The 18080-nt window shown below is 42.1% G+C and overlaps 1 protein-coding gene across 5 annotated transcripts in view; it reads left to right on the plus strand.

The window, feature by feature from the left end:
- The window catches only part of LOC145345236 (mechanosensitive cation channel TMEM63B-like), a 215450-nt gene that overhangs the window by 135539 nt on the left and 61831 nt on the right, over nucleotides 1-18080 (plus strand). For all 5 annotated transcript variants that reach the window (XM_080193015.1, XM_080193019.1, XM_080193018.1 and 2 more), the window contains 5 exons: nucleotides 3248-3285; nucleotides 8354-8496; nucleotides 12511-12562; nucleotides 14217-14325; nucleotides 17163-17233. In XM_080193015.1, coding sequence (XP_080049141.1) covers nucleotides 3248-3285; nucleotides 8354-8496; nucleotides 12511-12562; nucleotides 14217-14325; nucleotides 17163-17233 — 413 coding nt within the window. The remainder of the gene's footprint in view (nucleotides 1-3247; nucleotides 3286-8353; nucleotides 8497-12510; nucleotides 12563-14216; nucleotides 14326-17162; nucleotides 17234-18080) is intronic.

Consider the following 18080-nt stretch of genomic DNA (forward strand, 5'->3'; position numbering starts at 1 on the left):
TCTCCAGTGTCGCAGTTGCAGACAAGCTGATGGCCGAGTCCACATGTTGGGGTCCTCTGGGTCACTGCAGGTTGGGGGTCTTCCTTCAGAGGTCGGAGGATCTCTAGAGCTACAAGTAAATTTAAAAGAGCAATGTTAGTGATTTTTAAGCAGTAGGAATTGATTTTTAGGAGTGGGGTCGACTGTTGAAGGGGAGTGCTTGGGGTTCAGCTCGCCAGGTCAGAGAGGTTGGGGACCATTGAGTGGAGGCCCCCACCCCAGACTTGCTGGTCTGGCCATTAGGTTCAGTGGAAACTGTGGGGGTGAAGGCCCCTGCCGCAGGGAAGCAGGCCTGGTCGGTGGAGACTGGCAGAGTGAAGGCCTTGGCTTCAGCGGCATTTTCCTGAACTTTGAAGGCCGAAGGAGTGCAAGTCTTGGCCCCGGAGGTCAAGTTTGAGTCGGTGGATATTATTGAATAATGTTCTCTAGTCCTCCAGCACCTCTCCTGTAACCAGAGGGGAATTGAAAATTATTACCAGCGCCCCTGCTGTTTTCCTCCCTTGCCTCACTCGACAGCCTGGGATACTTTTTCATCCATCCTGGAGATTTATCTACTTGAGTCTGACAAGGCGCTCAAAACACCCACTCTGTCAATTTCTTTAATTGTATCACAGTCCTCCCTGATTCCTATACCCACATTGTCCCTCTCTCTGGTGAACACTGACACAAAGTATTCATTTAGAACCCTACCTACTTCCTCCAGTTCCCCACACACATTACAACTGTGGTCCTTAATGCACCTTACTCTTGCAGTCAGAGGTTTACAGCTTGGAAACAGGCCATTTGGCCTAACTTGTCCATGCCATTCCCTCTTTTAACCACTAAGCTAGTCCCGGTTGCCTGCATTTGGCCCATATCCCTGTATACCCATCTTACCCATGTAACTATCTAAATGCTTTTTAAAAGACAAAATTGTACCTGCCTCTACTACTACCTCTGGCAGTTTGTTCCAAACGCTCACCACTCTGATAAAACTGTCCCTCTGGATGCTTTTGTACCCTTCCCCTCTCACCTTAAACCAATTCCCTCTAGTTTTAGACTCCCCTACCTTTGGGAAAAGATATTGACTATCTAGCTGATCTGTGCTCCTCCTTATTATGTAGACCTCTAAGATCACGCTTCAGCCATCCTATGTTGCAGAGAAAAAATGCCCACTCTATCCAGCCTCTCCTTATAACTCAAACCATCAAATCCCAGTAGCATCCTAGTAAATCTTTCTCTAGTTATCCTTATATCCTTCATGTATTTGTAAAACAACTTGGGGTTTTCCTTTATTTTACCTTCCAATATCCCTTCATGTCCTCTTTTTGCTCTCCTAATTTCCTTTTTAAGTTCCTTCTTGTACATTCCATACTCCTCCAGGGCTTATGTTGTTTTGAGTCCTCTATCTGCTATAAGCCTCCACTTTTCTCTTTATCCCTCAATATCCAAGGTTCACTGGATTTGTTGGTCCCAACAAATGGACCTCCAAAGGCTGATTTCTCTGGACCTTCTCGGCTGGTGAGCTTTTCATTTTTGCTCACCTTTCCAGTGCCCTTTCATACAGTCTCTAGGGATTACGGCCAAGATTATTAATTTAGGAAATTAAATTTAGAATGGCTCTCTGAGCTCCACCCCAGGGTCATATAACTCTCACCCTTAAAGGGGCAGCATGCACCTCAACCTACATATATCGCACTGCATATCTAACTGATCTACTTCATGGCTTATAACCAGAGCTAGCAATGCTTTCCACTCTTGTAGACTTATAAACAGACTTCTTAAGGAAGGAATCCTGAACGCAGTCTAGAAATTCTATTTTTTCCCCTCTCTCTGACCCAATTACTATGTATGTAATTAATCTCCCAGACCAATAATTTTTGACTTGCTCGTCTCTAATTACATGCTGATTTCCTGTTCATTTGCTTCCCACAATTTTGAGCTTTGTAATATAGCCTCACTAATATAAAAAGAACCTTTTGATCTGCAATCCTTTGACTCTCCTCTTGTGTGTGTCTGCCCCCTCTACTATGCATACTACTTTTTACCAGTATTACCAAGATATATTTCACAGGGATGGAAAATCTATTTCAAGATAATTTTTCATGTTTGTCCAGTTTGTAGAACGGTTTACAAGTACATTTAAGTCTGAATCTTCCTGTAACGTTGCTTCCTGTTCCCCAGTTTATATCCCAAATTTCAGACTGATTTTCACCCTAATTTTAGCCTCCTTTACCCTTTTTAAAGCATTTTTCCCATTTGTTTTATTTAAACTATAGCCTACTCATCTTTCTTGCCTGCCTTTACACACCATCCATTTGACAACTTATTTATTCACTCTTGCCAAATTACTTTCTCTGGAACCCAATTATAGCATCACTTTTAGAATGGAAAATCTCACTGGATTTCCATGCATTTTGAGATGTATTATAATCCACTCAATTTTAATGTATTGCATTTAATGTACTGCAGATCATATATTTTTAAAGGGTGCATACGTTATACAACAATTTTGCATTCTGTTGTCATGACGGCAGGGTGGCACAGTGGTTAGCAGTGCTGCCTCACAGCACTGGGAATCAGGTTTGATTCCCGGCTTGGGTCATTGTCTGTGTGGAGTTTGCATGTTTTGTGTCTGCGTGGGTTTCCTTCAGGTGCTCCAGTTTCCTCCCATGCTCCAAATATGTGTGGGTTAGGTTGATTGGCAATGCTAAATTGTTTTTTAGTGTCAGGGGGATTTGCAGGGTAAATAGAGGTTTACAGGGATAAGGCCTAGGTGGGATTGTTGTTGGTGCAGGCATGATGGATCAAATGGCAGTCTAGGGATTCTATGACGTAGGGAATTTAGCCTAGAATTTACAGCACAAATTCATAGTTCACATGCATCTCCTCCCACTTTATCTCACCCTTTCAACATATCATTCTGTTCCTTTTTCCTTGTGCATTTATCTAGCTTCCCTTAAATACACCTATGCTATTCACTTTATTCATGCTTCATGGTAGCAAGTTCACATTCTTTCTTGTCAACATTTCTCAATCAATTTAGCTGTCAATTGGCACCATCCAGTTTAGTTATAGAATCTAGTCACTAAGTAGCTCTTTGGAGTGAATTTCTGAAACCATAATTGCCATCTTGTATGTAAAGAAATGTGTATAATCTATTGGTTACAGGTAACACCAATATAATTTACTGTATCATGTATTTGTAACATCTCTCTTTTTTTAATAGGGCTTTTGTTCATGGTTGACAGCTATCTTCAGAATAAAGTAAGTATCAGTTTGGAAATATAGCTTGTGCTGCAATGCATTTTGAAACCTAATGACTTAACATTCTGTTGTCATGGGAATATCCTACTGGAAACCTGTTGTCGTTAATTTAGTAAATACATTATGGTGAAAACATAATGGTTTCTACCATGGTGGTGAACTCTGCTTTAAGCAGTTGTTGGTGTGGTTTAGGAGCCCCCTTCTGGTATAACCGTCACTGCTACGTTTGCTGCAGAGGGAAACAGTGGCTAAGAAGGTGTATAATCACAGGCTGTTTTCTCTGGACCTTCTCGGCCAGTGAGCTTTTCATTTCTGCTCACCTTTCCTGTGCCCTTTCAGACAGTTTCTAGGGGTTACGGCCAAGATTATTAACTTAAAAAATAATTTAAAATTCACCACATCACTACACTTGGCCCAAGTGGACAGCATGGTGGCGCAGTGGTTAGCACTGCTGCCTCACAGTGCCAGGGACCTGGATTCAGTTCCAGCTTGGACCACTGTCTGTGTGAAGTTTGCACATTCTCCCTGTGTCTTTGTGGGTTTCCTCCAGGTGCTCTGGTTCCCTTCCACACTCCAAAGATGTGTGGTTTAGCTTGATTGGCCATGGTAAATTGACCCTTAATGTCCCAAGGTGTGTAAATTGGGGGGATTAGCAGAGTAAATTACGTGGAAGGGGACTGGGTGAGATTGAGGTCAGTGCAGACTTAAAGATCTGAATTGCCTCCCTCTGCACTGTAACAATTCTGATTCTAAGTCAACAGACAAATCCTCCTAATGCTGCAACAAGTAACTAAAGATTTTGATATTACTTGAGTTATCTTGTGTAAATGTGCCGTATTCATTTTATTTTTCTATGATTCTCACTTGATCTGAATCCTGTAATTTTAATGCAGTAACAGTTACTCTGGCATGTATTGCAGAGCACTCAATCACGGTCAGTTTGGGGTCCACTGAATCAATAAAACCATTGTATCATCACTACTGTGGTTTACAATGAACTCTTTCCCCTTCCGACCATACTGCTAATTAGTGGTTTCCAAACTTTTCTGCACAGTGAATCCCTGTGCAAATGACGCATTTCCAAGCAACCCAAATCACCATTGAGACCATCCAACCCTCCAGGGTGCCTGTACAAGTATTGGCAAGCTCTGTCATCCCTCCCTGCTCCCAGCAGATATCAACACCTTTCTACAATCCCATATCCTACCTTAAATGAGAACTATGGTGTTGTGTAAAATTTAATTGGTTTCACCAGAATTAGTGTCAGTGTCAACAAATATGAAAGCAAAAATCTGTTAACGATGGTGATCCTTTTCCTTTGGAAACCTACACACTGCGGCGTGGCTCATTTGAGAGTTTCTCTGCTTGCATTGCAGTCTCTTGTTCTGTTACTTGACTCATATCCTGAAGTCAATGAATTTATTTTCACCCAAATTTTTATCCATCATTGTCGATGTTTTCCAAAATTTGGAATAGGGAAAAAACATCTAATGAGAATTATAGTTTTATAGCCCATCAGTTTTACCTTTTTAGTCATATGGACCTTGAGGTAATAGCTGTACCTCTATCGAAATGAAAGTCTACTAAGAAAGGTCAGCCTTTTCTGATGAAAGCAAATTACTGCAGATGCTGAAATCTGAAACAGACAAAGAAAATGCTGCAAAATCTCAGCATCTGTGGAGAGAGAATAGAGCCAACAGTTTAAGTCTGGATGACCCTTCATCAGAGCCTTTCAACAAAGGACAAAGAGAATTACAGCATGGGAACAGGCCCTTCAGCCGTCCAAGCCTGCACCAACCATGCTGCCCAACTGAAATAAAACCCCCTACCCTTCCAGGGACCATATCCCTCTATTCTCATCCTATTCATGTATTTGTCCAGGCGGCCCTTAAAACTCACTATTGTATCTGCTTCCACTATCTCCCCTGGCAGTGGGTTCCAGGCACCCACCATTCTGTGTGTTTAAAAAAAAAAACTTGCCTTATCCATCTCCTTTTAAATCTTGCCCCTCACACACCTTAAACCCTATGCCCCCTAGTAATTGAGTCTTCCACCCTGGGGAAAAACTTCTGACTGTCCAGTCTGTCCATGCCCCTACATAATCTTGTAGACTTCTATAAGGTCGAGGGGCGACCTTTCATTCCAATGAGAACAAGCGAAGTTTCTCCAACCTCTCCTCATAGCTAATGCCCTCCGTACCAGGGCTGAGCTGTTTTGCAGTTACTTTTATTACCTTTTGCTAAATATCCAAAGCTCTTTACATCAAGGATAGTGAAAGCTGAGCAGCAAATAGGAGAGGTTGGGGAGCTTATAAAAGCAAGGTGGAAGGCAGAAGATGGAGATACAAGTGTTGAGTATAGGACAGTGATACCTGAAAGTAATACACATATGTAGCTGATTATCCTGGATCTCTAATCCCTAAAACTGTGCTGGTTAAAAACAGCAGCTATTTTCATTTTCCAAGTACACCATGCTAGCTTTTCCCAGTAAATCATAGAATCCTACCGTACAGAAAGAGACCATTTGGCCCATTGTCTGCACTGACCACAATCCCTCCCATGTCCTATCCCCATAACCCCATGCATTTACCCTAGCTAGTCCCCCTGACACTGGAGGGCAATTTAACATAGCTAATCCACCTAACCTGCACATCTTTGGACTGTGGGAGGAAACTGGAGCACCCAGAGGAAACCCATGCAGACACAAGGAGAACATGCAAACTCCATATAAATAGTGATCCAAGCTGGGAATTTTACCCGGGTCCCTGGCGCTATGAGGCAGCCGTGCTAGCCACTGTGCCACCTTGCTGCCTCAAATATCCCTTGTTAGTTCTACAGGATGGACTTGAAGCAAATCTTCACCCCTCTAATAATGCAGTATTATCTGAGCATATTCTGTCTGAACAGTTGGCTATTCAGCCCCTCAAGCCTATTCTTTCTATTCAATCTTCATTGATCAATACCGCAACTTCCTTTATCTGCCAAGTTCATACGCTTCGTTGCCTTTCCCTTGTATGAAAGAAATGACCACCTCAGTCTTGAGACCCAATTGTCCTGCAGCGTCCATAGACTTGGGGAGAGCGCTCTGGATTTCCAGGACCTTTCGTGTGGAAAAAGTATTTCCTGATTTCACACCTGATCAGACTAACTCTAATATTAACTTCATGTCCCTGTGTTCTGAATTCCCCATCAGAGGAATAGCTAATCTACATGATCAAACCCTGTAGTTGTAAAATCTCTGCAGGTAGATTCTTTTACTCAGAGTGGTTGGGGTGTGGAATACACTGCCTGCTGTGATAGTGGAGTCGGACACTTCAGGAATTTTCCAGCGGTTATTGGATAGGCACATGGAACACACCAGAATGATGGGGAGTGGGATAGCTTGATCTCGGTTTCAGCCAAAGCTCAGCACAACATCAAGAGCCGAAGGGCCTGTACTGTTCTACGTTTCTGGTTTTTCTATGTATTGTGCCCTACAATGTCCAATCAATTGCTGCCTGTCCCATACAACAGTACTCTTTAAATCAAAATAACCTGTTTCCACTGCAGCTTTTTTAAGTTTCAATTCATAGAGCAGCTGCATAATGCAAGCTGTTACACATGAAAGATAATATAATAGAAGCTACTGAATTGAATGTTTAATTTGCAATTGCAGATTGTTTTACTAGCAGTCATAAGATGTACATTTCTCCTTTTATTTTTAAAGTTAATGTTTATTTGCTAGTCACAAGTAGGCTTACTGCAATGAAGTTACTGTGAAAATCCCCTTGTCGCCACACTCCAGTGCCTGTTTGGGTACACAGAACTTACCTTGGCCAGCACATCTTTCAGACTGTGGAAGGAAACCGGAGCATCCAAAGGAAACCCATGCAGACACGGGGAAAATGTGCAGACTCTGCACAGACAGTGACCCAAGCCTGGAATCGAATCTGGGCCCCTGGTGCTGAGAGGCAGTGGTGCTAACCTAAGCTTTAAAATAGATAAGCATGAGTCGCAAAAACCCAGCTTGCAGGTGCAGCAGGTGGTCAGGAAGGCGAATGGGATGCTGGCCTTCATCGCAAGGGGGATTGAATATAAAAGTAGGGAGGTCTTGCTGCGGCTGTCTAGGGCATTGGTGAGGCCGCAGCTGGAGTACTCTGTGCAGTTTTGGGCGCCGTACTTACGCAAGGATATTTTAGCCTTGGAGGGAGTGCAGAGGAGGTTTACTAGGCTGATGCCGGAGTTGAGGGGGTTGAGCTATGAGGAGAGGCTGAATAGATTAGGCTTGTACTCGTTAGAGTTTAGAAGAATGAGGGGAGATCTCATTGAGACGTATAAGATGATGAATGGGATGGATAGGATAGAGGTGGAGAGACTCTTCCCGCTCAGAAAGGATAGTAGGACTAGGGGGCATAGCCTCAAGATAAAGGGGGGGCAGTTTAGAACAGAGTTGAGGAGGAACTTCTTCACTCAAAGGGTGGTGAATCTCTGGAATTCTCTGCCCGTTGAAGTGGTGGAGGCTGCCTCGCTAAATATTTTTAAGACGCGGGTTGATGGATTTTTGATGAGAGAGGGGATTAAGGATTATGGGGAGAGGGCGGGAATGTGGAACTGAGCCACGACAGATCAGCCATGATCTTATTGAATGGCGGTGCAGGCTCAAAGGGCGAGTTGGCCTACTCCTGCTCCTATTTCTTATGTTCTTATGTTCTTAAAGCTTTTACTTTTTATAAAAAAGCTTTTTATTAAGCTTTTACGTAAATTAATGTATTTTATTTGCTTTTTGTTCCTGTAATCTCCCGTTAACCGCATACCTGGCGTTTGCGATGCATTCAGCTGACACCAGTTTATTCTCCCATAGTGATCCATATCCCATCAGCACCCCTATTTCAACAAAACCTCTGAACCACTAATCGTGTTGCTCTGAAGCTGCTTCCTATGAGAAGCTTGAGCAAAGTCTCTAATTTCCCCGGAATACTCATTCTAAATATTTGGGTGACAGCAATTGGAATAGCGCCACGACACCATTCTATACAGTGAAAGCATTCTGATTTCAGCCCCTCAGCTTTGTTCTTTTCCGCTTTGTTCAGGGATGAAGAGATCAGAGAGAAATGTGGCGAGGATGCCGTCCATTACTTGTCCTTCCAGCGTCACATCGTCGGGCTCCTTGTTGTCATTGGCGTTCTGTCTGTGGGTATAGTGTTACCTGTAAACTTCTCAGGAGATCTGCTTGGTGAGATTTGCTCGTCAGATATTGAACCTGTCTGAATATTAACCCAGTACTGAGAATTTTTAATCAGTTTGGTTAAAGTATTTTTCTTGTGCTCAATCATGTAGCTTTTTAACTTTGCAGTTGAAAACTGATGTATGAGATAATATAAAATGTATGACAAATTGTCCAAAACAATGTTTGTCCATTGTGCTTTCTCTTTTGGTAATGCAACTGTTTAGGTTTTCCAGGTAGCTAGTGAGCAACCTCCTTAATGTTATTTATTTACACCTGAAGAATATTAGAGGTGAGCAGGTATCAACTGCTGAAGTGAGACTCTAGCCCAGCTCATAAGATATAGGAGCAGAATTAGGCCATTCAGCCCATCGAGCCCGCTCCACCATTCGATCATGGCTGATGTGCTCCTCAACCCCCTTTTCCTGCCTTCTTCCCATAACCCTTCAACCTATTACCAATTAAAAACCAGTCTAACTCAAATGTATTCACTGACCCAGCATCCACCACACGGTGGGGTAGCGAATTCCACACATTCACGATCCTTTAGGAGAACTCCTCAACTGTTTTAAATTTGCCACCCTTTATCCTAAGACTATGACTTCTCAGCCTAGAATGCCCCACAAGAGGAAGCATCTGCTCCACATCATCTTTATCCATACCTTTTATCATCTTGAATACCTTAATTTGATCATTCTTCTAAATTCTGGAGAGTATAGGCCTAATCTGTTCAATCTCTCTACATACGTCAAACCCTTCATCTCTGGAATCAATCTAGTGAATCTCCCCTGAACTGCCTCCATTGCCACTATATCTGCTGCAACAAAAACAAGTCAAGCCTATCCAATCTCTAATTTAAATGTTCCATCCAAGTCAGTGTCCCCCTGTGCAATCACATCCTCCTTATAATGTGGCGACCAGAACTGTACACATACTCCAGGGTTAAATTCCAACTGCCACTTATCTACCCATTTGACCATCCCATCTATATCATCTTGTAGCCCAAGTCACTCAACCTCACTGTTAACCACTCAGCCGATCTTTGTGTCATCCACAAACTTAATAATCATACCCCCACATAGTCATCAATATTGTTTATATGAATGACGAATTATAAGGGACCCAGCACCAATCCCTGTGGTGCAAGACACTGGCTCCCTGTCACTAAAGTAGTCATCACCCTGTCTCCTACATTAAGCCAATTTTGAATCCGTCTTCTCAAATTACCCTGTGTCCCACATGCATTTGTCTTCATAAGTCTCCCACGAGGAACTTTGTCAAAGGCTTTGCTGAAATCTATATAGATTACACCAATTGCACTACCCTCGTCTACATCTGTCACCTCAAAAATTCAGTGAGACTTGTTAGGCATGACCTTCCTCCAACAAAACCATGCTGACTATCCCTGATCAAACCTTGCCTCTCCAAATGGAGACAGATTCTTTCCTTCAGAATCTTCTCCAATAGTTTCCCTACCACTGATGTGAAATTCACTGGCCAGTAATTCCCTGGTTTTTCTTTACAACTCTTCTTAAATAGTGGGACCGTAGTAGCTATTCTCCAGTCCTGTGGCCAGAGAGGAATTAAAAATTTGGGCCAGAGCTCCTGCAGTCTCCTCCCTAGTGCCTCTCAGCTGCCTGGGACACAATTCATCTGGACCTGGAGAATTGTCCACTTTGAAGCCTGCCAACACTTCCAATACCCTGTCACAATCTGTCAATTTGATCGTGAGCCTCGTGGGCTCCCTCCAAGTTCCATGCCTTCATCCTCATTCTCTTGGAAAAAGACTAATGTGATGTATTTGTTCAAAACACTACTGATGTCCCCTGGTTCCAGTCTTGGATTGTGCCCTTGGACCCCAATGGCCCTACTCTTTTCTTGGTTATCCTCTTCTCATTGATATACTTATCTTGGTATCTTCCCTACTTTTACCGGCCAGAGCTTTACATACCCTTTCTTTACTCTCCTAATTGCTTTAAGCCCCACCTTGCACTCCACTAATGTACCTGCTGATTTGCTCTCCTTATACTTGTTAAAAGCCTCTCTTTCTCATCATATCCTGAATATCTCTCGTCGTCTATAGTTCTCTGGGATTGTTACTCCTTCCTGTCACCCTAAAGGCAACATGTTGGGCCTGTATTCTCCCAATTTCCTTTTGAACACCCCCCACGGCAGATTTTCCCACTGCAAATTTCCCCACTAGTAGCTGTTCCTAATGTATCTTGGCCAGATCCTGCCCTATTTTACTAAAATCGGCTCTTCCCCAATCCAATTTTTTTTTTGCAACTGTCTATTGTTCATAACGAGCTGAAGTTGTTGTACCATGTTGTGATCACTTTGATTGAAATGCTCCCCCTCCACCACCTATCCCACTTCATTCCCCAGAATTGGGTCCAGCACTGCTCCCTCCCTTGTTGGACTCTCCACATGTTGACCTAAAAAGTTCTCCTGTACACATTTTAAGAAATCCACTCCATCCAAGCCCTTAACACCATGTCTGTCCCAATTAATGTTGAAATGATCTAATATCATTACCCTATTGATATTGTTTTTGCATACCTTCACAAATTGTGCACTTATTCGCTCCTCAATTTCCTGCTGACTATCAGGAGTCTATAATAAACAGCTAACAATGTGGCTGCCCCTTTTTTTAATTCCTAAACTCCACCCAAAGCTTCATTTGATGCTCCTCCAGGATGTCATCTGTCCTGCCTGTAGTAAGTGACTCCTTAATGCTGCAATGCCTCCTCGTCTTTTATCCCCTCTCCTGTCTCACCTGAAGATTCTATATCCTGGGATATTGCACTGCCAATCCTGCCTCTCTTCAACAAGGTCTCAATTATGGCTATTATATCTCAGTTCCACACATCAATTTTGCCCTTAGCTCATCTGTTCTACCTGCGATACTCCTGGCATTAAAGTCGCGGCCATGCAGCCCTTGAAACTTAATACAGCTGTACTGCCTCTAACTTGACTGTTTTACCATTTTATGCTGCGTCCCTATTCTGCTAACAGCCTGTGTCCCCTCCGCCTGCTGAATTAGTTTAAACTTCTCCCAACAACACGAGCAAACCCGCTCACAAGGATGTTAATCCTGCTCTGGTTCAGATGTAGACCATCCCACTTATTACAGGTCCCATCTTCCCCAGGAACAGTCCTAGTGACCCAGAAATCTGAAATCCTCTCTCCTGCACCAACTCTTTAGCCACACATTCATCTATGCCCTTCTTCTATTTCTGTGCTCGCTAGCACTGGAAATAATCCAGAAATTACAACCCAAGAAATCCTGCTTTATAGTCTACCATCTAGTTCTGTGAATTCTTGATGCAAAACCTCATGCCTCTCTGTCTGTCATTGGTATCAACACGTACTATGACCTCTCCCTTATCACACCTCCCTGCTTCAGGATACCCTGTAGCCATTCAGTGACATCCCGGATCCTAGCACTGGGAAGACAGCACCATCCTGGAGTCATATTGATGGCGGCCATTGCACTTGTCTGTTCCCCCGATCAGAGAATCCTTTTCCCCTGACTACAGAATTAGTCATGAACTGGCACCAAATGAAAAACAAGGAATTAAGATCAGGAGTTCATTGAGCCTGCTTTGTGATTCCAGGGCAGCTTTGTGTTGTCCATTGTTGAGGTGAAGGGCTTGGGTTTGAGCAGTGATCTTAGGTTTGACTAAAATAGTTCCAACCATAGAGAGTAAAGGAACAGAGAATCAGATCCTGGAAGAAAATACTGCATTAAACTACAAATGCACAGCAAGCTCATTAGTATGTTGTGTGGGATTACGGGGAAGATCTTTTGGCTACAGGCTGTCAGATGTAGTAAGTGGTCCATGTCTGAGATGTTATCGTGAGACAGAAATATTAACTTGTATTTCAGGTGATGCCAGTCCTGGTTATTTTTAGCAATTTTTATTCAGCTAGATCTATTTTATCTCTTATGGGTAAGTTTAGAGAGTTTACGTGTTTGATACAGCTTTTGAATTGCAAAAGTAAATGTTCTTTCTCTTTCAGAAAATAATGCATACAGCTTTGGCCGGACAACTATAGCAAACCTGAATTCTGGGTATGTATCCTTCAACCTAAACAATGCCGCCCGTCCAATTAAAGATTGTGTTGTCGTTCAAAGAGCAACCTATTTATAAAATTTGAAAAGGCTCTATCTTTATTTTTGTTTTAAATTGTTTCCTTCCACCTGCAATTGCCTCTTCCCCTACCCTCTTCCTTCTCCCACATCCTGTTCTGAAAGTAGAAGCTGATATAAGGGCTCAGTTGCATGGGTGCCCTGAATTATCTGGTACCTCACTCAAACCATTCAGCGTGAGAGTTCTTGCCAGGATGTTGGGTTATTGAACTTTTGTCAGGTGTTCTTGCGATTGCATTCATTTCCCAACAAGAATTGAGAAATAATGATTAGATGTGGGAGTCCTGACTTGTGCTTTTCCTGTCCTGCCCTAAGTAGGGTCAACTAATTCAGTAAATTCTGCAATTTGAACCAGGATATTTTCCTGGTCTGTAAGGCTGCCTTGCAAATCCACTGCATGCCCTTTGGCTGCCAAACCACTGGGGAAGCCCTGACACCATTTTCTATCTGAGGTAAAGGTCAAACAACTGGCTGCAGGGTTTCTGTCAATCCACATAGTTTGCATGTTAATGGATAAGATTATAGGGTAAGTTCATCAATTTTTTAATTCTTTCACGGGATGTGATCTTTGCTAGATTGGCCAGCATTAATTGCCCATCCCTAATTGCCCTTAAAGTGGCAGTGAGATGCCTCCTTGGAACTGCTGCAGTCCAGGAGGTGTAGGTACATCAGCAGTGCTTTTAGCAAGGGACTTTCAGGATTTTTGACCCAACAACAGTGAATGTACAGCAACATCTAAGCCAGGATGGCTTGGAGGGGAACTTGTGTTTTGTTGCATGTGCTGTCCCTTGTCCTTCAAGTGGTAAAGGCTATGAGTTTGCACGGTGCTGATGAAGGAGCCTTGGTGTGTTCCTGCAATGCATCTTGTAGATAGTACACATTGCTACTGTGTATGGATGGTGGAGGGAGTGAATGTTGAAGATAGTGGATGAGGAACCAATCAAGCGGGCTGTTTTGTCCTGGTATGGTATCGAGCTGCTCTCGGGCAAGTGGAGAATATTACATCACACTCATGCCTTGTACCTCGTAGATGTTGAATAAACTTTATGCAGTCAGGAGAGGTTTGGTGCAGAGTTCCCAGCCTCTGTTCTGCTCTTGTAGCCACAGTCTTTAATTTGCTGATCCAGTTCAGTTATTGTTCTGTTGTTACTTCCAGGATGTTGGGGGAATCCGTTGAATGCTGTTGAATATCATGTGGAGATGATTGAATTCTCTCTCTTGCAAATATTAATTGCCTGGTACTTAGTGATACGAATGTTACTTGCCACTTATCAGCCCAAGTCTGAATGTTGTCCAGGTTATGCTGTGTATGCTTCAATATCTGAGGAGTGCAGTTACTTAAGATCGGAGTGTGAGGAGCAGTGTAATCTCAGATGTGCTAACTGGATTGAAACAAAAAATTATCAGTGAAGGTCAGTTGATGTGAAAGTGAGGATTTAAATGCAGAAAGGTCTTGTAATGTTGACTCTTGGCTTATACACAGATCATGGGTGGTGAGTTATAGGTTGTATTTTAGGGCATTTTGTGCAGATATTTATTTGATTCAGCCCTGTAACCTTTCTCCATTTCAAAACAGGAATGATCTGCTGTGGCTCCATACGGCTTTTTCTTTCCTGTATCTGCTTCTCACAGTTTATAGCATGAGGAGACATACATCAAAAATGCACTACAGAGAAGATGACTTGGTGAGTATTGGAAAAAAATTCTTTAATCCATTTTACTCCTGCAGTGAGCCAACCCAAACTCATTCACTAGTTATTATTTAATTGACTCTGGACTGAAACTCTCCTAAAGTTGGTTGCATTATTAGTTGTAATGATGAATCAGTTCATGTTGGCTGGAATTGTATGCTGATTTTTGCCATCGTTAATTTCTAAACTAGTGTTTGTAATGCCATTAAAGATCTAATGCTTCCTTTGGGTGCTGCAACATTTCATCCGTTTGTAATGTTTCTGGCAGTATTCAGAATGGAACTGAACAGTGCAATCCAGTCCCTACTTTGTGCTGAGTTAACACAAACCAGGGATCTAAATCGGCAAACATCTGGTCAGAAAGCTACTGGCACTCATTATATAGCCTCCTACATGATGAACGGGCTTGATGCTGGAGGGGCATCAGTATTTGTGGAACTTGTACCAGCATGAAACAGTTCTTTCAAAAGAAAACCTCCCTGGTGCAACAATTTCATGATTGTGGAGATGCCAGCGTTGGACTGGAGTGAGCACAGTAAGAAGTCTCTCAATACCAGTTTAAAGTCCAACAGCTTTATTTGCTATTCAAACACACTGCAAACAAACCTGTTGGACTTTAACTTGATGTTGTGCGACTTATTACCGTACATCAATTTCAGTCATTCTTGATGGTCTCGAAGGCAGTATCTTATTCTTTCCCTCTTCTATATCATCTTTTCCTTTTTAACCTTCACACAACCATCTTACCTTGCCTTTGCCACTTGTGATGCTCTACTTGCAGGTTACTTAGGAGAGGCACAGTGGTTAGCACTACTGCCTCACAGTGCCAGGGACCTGGGTTCGATTCCCGGCTTGGGTCATTGTCCGTGTAGAGTTTGCACATTCTCCCACGTCTGCGTGGGTTTCCTCCAGATGCTCTGGTTTCCTCCCACTGTCCAAAGACATGCAGATTAGGTGGATTGGCCGTGCTAAATTGTTCCTTAGTGTCAGGAGGACTAGCTGAGGTAAATGTGTGAGGTTATGGGAACAGGGCCTGCTTGGGATTGTGATTGTTGCAGACATTTTGGGCTGAATGGCCTCCTCCTGTTCTGTAGATTTCTATGATTCTACTGTTCCAGAATCTGTGCAAATGGTCCTTTGCAGCTGGAGTCTAAAACACGTCCGATTGATTTTTGAGCGTAGACATTCTGCAGTATTTTCCCATTTAATGTGACAAAAATGTATTTATTGAAAGATAAAAGTTGTGTTAGAATGCATGGAATGTTCAATACCAATATTCCACATGGGAAAATAACTGAACAGGGAGTGCAATATTGGTAAAAGTAGCTGATTTGTGGACAATGAGTCTGGGTGGAATGCTCTTTCAGAGAGCCAATGCAGACTCTATGGGCCAAATGTCCTCCCTCTGCACTGCCAAGATTCTGTGATTTGGTGTGATGGGGAATGTTTAACATTTCAGAGATTAATCTGGAAGACAGCCCTGCGACTAAACTAGATGAAATAAAAGGTACATCTTTGTAGGGCAAATGCAAGAACAGATGTTGGCTATTTTGTGTTGGATGGCGGATGATATTGGAACACTGTCGAGCTTGCAGAGATGTTGAAGCCAGAGCATGTTTAAACTTGGAGGAATTTATCATTTCTTAATGTAGTAACGTTTGAAGGAGGAGAGATAAGACTATCCATGCAATGAGTGTAGTGGGCAGATTAACAAATAGTGCTTTAATTGGGACAAGGGTAGGGGAGTAATGATGGGAGAAGATGATTTATGAGTTGGGCATGTATGTTGGAAAAATTAATTTTTGAATGATATGATGCAGGTGGAAATTCTGTAATTAATCTTTGGAAACATAAATTTGACATGTCCTTATTTAGGTTTTGGCCAAGGGAAAACAGAAGTATGAGGTATAATAATGGATTAATGTACTTCCAACAGGAAAGATAGTGACAGCCATTTATAAATAGCTTATTGGCAATGGTGATTTCTATGCTTAAGGAAATAAGGCCTGGTGTCTAATGTGAGAGTAACGTTAATACAAATCTATGTCTCCAGTCTTGAATCCTGATCCTTTGCCCTAGTCAGCTGTGTATAAATTATTCCTGGGTTAATTAGGGCATTGTGCAATAAATATTCTTGATTATAAACTATTGACATATTTGGTCATCACAAGAAGAATCTGCTTTGTTTAGTTTCTGCCTGGTCTGCTGTAGCTTTTCTATTTTAAAATGTGTTATGTGTGTGCCTTAGACTCTAGATATGTTGCTAAAGTGAAGCCTGAGTAAGGCATGGCTTAAAAATACAAAATTTATTTGCACCAGAATATCCACAAACCACTGTCCTCAGTCTGCCCCTCCATCATTCCCTTATTTATTGAGGAAATACTGATTTGCCTTTGTCCAACAGCGACTTTACTGAGCAGTACATCATTCCAAGGTGCTTCTCAAGAGCCTTAATCAATACAAATGTGATATTTTGCTGCATAAAAATGTATTAGAACCTGGAGAGAAGTTTTAAGGAGTCCCCTGAAGGAGAAAAGTGAGATGAAGATTTTTGAGGAAGGAATTCCAAATTCTAGGAAGTAGGCAATGGAAGAGTGGACAGAGTTCTTTATGGATTTTAAGCCTTTTTGAAGACACCCCAGCAGTCTAATTAGCTCAAAAAAATCACTCGTTTTTATGGTTGGCTGTTAGAGATTAAATGAGTCACTCCAAGTATTTGTGGAAATCATACTGATGTGGTTAGAGATGTAGGCCAGGCTACTGTACTGAGCACTGTACTGTACTGAGTTGAGAAATTTGGTCAATCCTTTACAATGTCTTTCTTTTGGTAGGTAAAACGCACTTTATTCATAACTGGATTATCAAAATATGCAGAACCAGATAAAATAAAACAACATTTTCAGTAAGTACAATTTCAGCTGCCTTACTGTTAGTAATTTAAAGGCTGTTCTTGGAGAGAAGGAACAAAAGAAAAAGAAGGCTGCAAAGAGTAGTTGTTATGGAATACAGTTCCTTGCATTTTCAATGCTTTTAGCAATAGTATCACCTTTTTTAAAATTGTCCCAGCTGCTTCCCCAGTCTTTTCTCTCAATTCAGATCTCAAAGGATTAGTCCCTGGCTTTTTGCACATCCTTCAATTTCTTTCCTATATCTCTGTAATCTCAGAAACACAGAGCACTTTGGAGTGTGGTCAGACCACTAAATGGTTTGAGCACGATCTTGTCTGATTGTTTTAATGTAGCTAGGTCAGCAGTCTTATTGCTGGCTGGGAATGGTTGGGTATATTGAATGCCAAGTCTGCCATTTATTTAAATAACAGTTAGCTAGCTTTCCTGTGGAACTTAATACTCATAATCAATTTTCATCTGCCATTCTTCCACTTGTGTATATTTTTCTGACCTTGTAGTAATTCCCAAGCTGACTGTTGTCCAGTTTAGTATATCTGCAAATTTAACCAATATGCATTGGGCGTCTGAATCCAAGTCATGACATAAATTAGAAAAAAGTGATTCCAATCCCAAAGGAGTGGAATGGCCACTCCACTCCACTTTCAATTGTTCTTCCCTTCTTCCCATCCTCTCTGCCAAAATGAATCACATCATGCTGTCCTGCATTGAATGCCCTCTGTCATGTGTCCACCTATTGCACCAGCCTATATCCTCTTGAAGTTTGTTACTGTCTTACAGCACTTCCAGGTTTTATGTCAGTTACAAATTTTGAAATTGTGCACAGTTGTCCCTAAGCTCATC

This window comes from Carcharhinus amblyrhynchos, chromosome 7, assembly GCF_965287045.1.
Source record: "Carcharhinus amblyrhynchos chromosome 7, sCarAmb.v2.hapA, whole genome shotgun sequence".
Taxonomy (NCBI): domain Eukaryota; kingdom Metazoa; phylum Chordata; class Chondrichthyes; order Carcharhiniformes; family Carcharhinidae; genus Carcharhinus; species Carcharhinus amblyrhynchos.